The sequence below is a fragment of the Cyclopterus lumpus genome, chromosome 20, assembly GCF_009769545.1.
Source record: "Cyclopterus lumpus isolate fCycLum1 chromosome 20, fCycLum1.pri, whole genome shotgun sequence".
Lineage (NCBI taxonomy): Eukaryota > Metazoa > Chordata > Actinopteri > Perciformes > Cyclopteridae > Cyclopterus > Cyclopterus lumpus.
Genome location: NC_046985.1, coordinates 14,340,413 through 14,342,649, shown reverse-complemented (window position 1 = coordinate 14,342,649; position 2,237 = coordinate 14,340,413). Strand labels below are relative to the sequence as shown.

The window sequence follows — 2,237 nt, the reverse complement described above, 5'->3', positions numbered from 1 at the left end:
CCCTCTTTACTGCCACTCTGCTTTACAATTTCGCTTTCTCTCTTCTCGCGTGTTTCAGGCTCGTCTGGAGTACCTTCGCGATCAGTTTCAGATCAGAGGGAACGACTTTCTAACGTTTGACGCCATGCGTCACGCCGCCCAGTGTGTAGGTCGAGTCATCCGGGGAAAGACGGACTACGGGATCATGATCTTCGCCGACAAGGTACGCGTTGTCCTACGGCAGGGCCTCAGCACAACATGCGGACTGGGCCTATAAACGGCCTTCTGATTTGGTCATTCTTTTTCTGAGACGACTCCCTCTCCCGCCCGCAGCGCTATGCCCGAGCAGACAAACGTGGGAAGCTCCCTCTCTGGATTCAGGAGCACATCAGCGACGGCAGTCTGAACCTCACCGTGGACGAGGCCGTCCAGCTCTCCAAGCACTTCCTGCGACAGATGGCTCAGCCGTTCAGACCGGTACGACTAACGCCCGCCAAGTACATCGTCTGTGCTTCAATTTGTTTTGTTTTTTGCATCTATAGGGCGAAACTCAATAAATAATTTTTTGTAAGTTTAAAGTTTTAAAGGCCAGATGTGTTTGACAATTAAATTCTGTGATTGCGATAATGTTTTCTTGAAATCTCCTGATAATTTTACAGCATAATCAGTTTTTGAGCTTCTGCATGCGAGTCAGAAAAATAATTCTTGGGATAAACCAGAGTGAACAGGTTTAGATATTTTGATACAATAAATCTATTGTACCTTGGCCAATGAAATCCCAGAGAACTGGTTATCTTTAGTAAACAGTTGTTTCTATGCCTCGTGCATTATGTTTGGGTCGTCTGGATGTATCGATATGATTTAGGTGTTCAAAGGTCAAGGTCGCTGTGACCTCATGTCCGTTCCTTCCTCCTGAATCTGATATCTCAGGAACGCCACGAGGGAATTTCTTCAAATTTGCCACACATATCCACGTTGACTCCAGCGATTAGACGTTGATGGTCAAAGGTCTCTCTGATCTCACAACACGACATTGTACCTAAGAAGATAAAATAATGAAGAGATGACGTTTTGGACAAATATGGATGTAAACTGCATCTTGACTGGTTGGCCAAGGCGTCATTCTAGGATAGAGCAAGTAAAAGCTGCTTAGAACAAATAACAGCTTCAAACTTATTTACAGCTGCAGTGAACGGGATGATTACTACAGGTCCTCAGCAGGCTGAAGAGTGATGTCAAGACAAGAACGTTGTTGAGCAGGCAGTCTTTGATCACTTTCTCGGTATCCTAATATTTACCTCTCTCTAATAATCTCTCTCTCCAGGAGGACCAGCTGGGTTTGTCTCTGTTGACTCTCGAGCAGCTGGAGTCGGAGGAGATGCTGAAGAAAATCAGTCAGATTGCTCACCAGACCTGAAGGCGACACAGACACACTGTGCAATGTCATCACCCGTTGAAACGTATTCAAAACCCAGCTGGCCCAGCTCTGGTGGTTACAGTAATGATTCCTGACTGGATAACTATCGATGTATATTCATGACACACCGCCAAAGGTCTGAGCCACTTCCTGTATTCCAGGTCTCACACACAGCCTACAGAGGTTTGAGCACCACAGCTCTTTAAGTGCATTTCATGTCAGATGCTGCAGTTTTATGGAGATCACTCACAGGTGTACTGTGAGAGGATATAGTGAGAGCACTGTAACGATTAAAGTAGTCTTGTCTGTAATACAGAAGTATTAATAGTAATAACTACTTTTTTTTTGCCGCTGCAACTGTACAGTCAACTTTTATACTGAACTTGAATATTTGTGTCTGTTTTTCAACCAGGAAGTTGGAATATAAATGTTTGTATTCAACAGTTGACTTGTGTTTTTCTTATTCTGACACGTCTGAAGCGAATACATAAACAATTTGACTTTTATAGTAACTATTCAAAAAGTTAAAGTAGCAGCCCTTAAAACAACTATTATTGTCAAACTCTAAAATAATAATACTTCAAATTTATTTAGCGCTTTTCTAGACACTCAAAGACGCTTTATTAAACAAAAACTAAATAGACAAGGAGAAAACAAACAGAACATTTCAGGTAAAAAGGAAAAGTGGTGAAGGCCCTGTCTAAACCTAAGAGACCAACTACAAAGCAATATTTCCACGCAAACACAATGAATATAGTTGACACCTTTTTTGTAATTTATTTCAGCTCAAGTTTTTCAAATAGAAAATAGAAACATTCATATTTCCCAGAATAAACACAGC

General features: G+C 42.0%; 1 protein-coding gene across 1 annotated transcript; it reads left to right on the top strand.

The window, feature by feature from the left end:
- Positions 1 to 47: 47 nt before the first annotated feature.
- LOC117749382 (general transcription and DNA repair factor IIH helicase subunit XPD-like) lies at positions 48 to 1,837 on the top strand. Its single transcript, XM_034559854.1, has 3 exons — positions 48 to 202; positions 313 to 456; positions 1,304 to 1,837. The coding sequence occupies exons 1-3, from the start codon at positions 125 to 127 to the stop codon at positions 1,394 to 1,396; spliced, it is 315 nt and encodes a 104-aa protein (XP_034415745.1). The 5' UTR covers positions 48 to 124; the 3' UTR covers positions 1,397 to 1,837.
- Positions 1,838 to 2,237: the final 400 nt, after the last annotated feature.

Bases quoted from the DNA above. Each gene is read 5' to 3' on its own strand.
- LOC117749382 (XM_034559854.1), top strand. From the start codon at position 125: ATGCGTCACGCCGCCCAGTGTGTAGGTCGAGTCATCCGGGGAAAGACG. The intron at 203-312 runs GTACGCGTTGTC...TCCCGCCCGCAG, and splicing joins TCATGATCTTCGCCGACAAG to CGCTATGCCCGAGCAGACAA. The intron at 457-1,303 runs GTACGACTAACG...CTCTCTCTCCAG, and splicing joins TGGCTCAGCCGTTCAGACCG to GAGGACCAGCTGGGTTTGTC.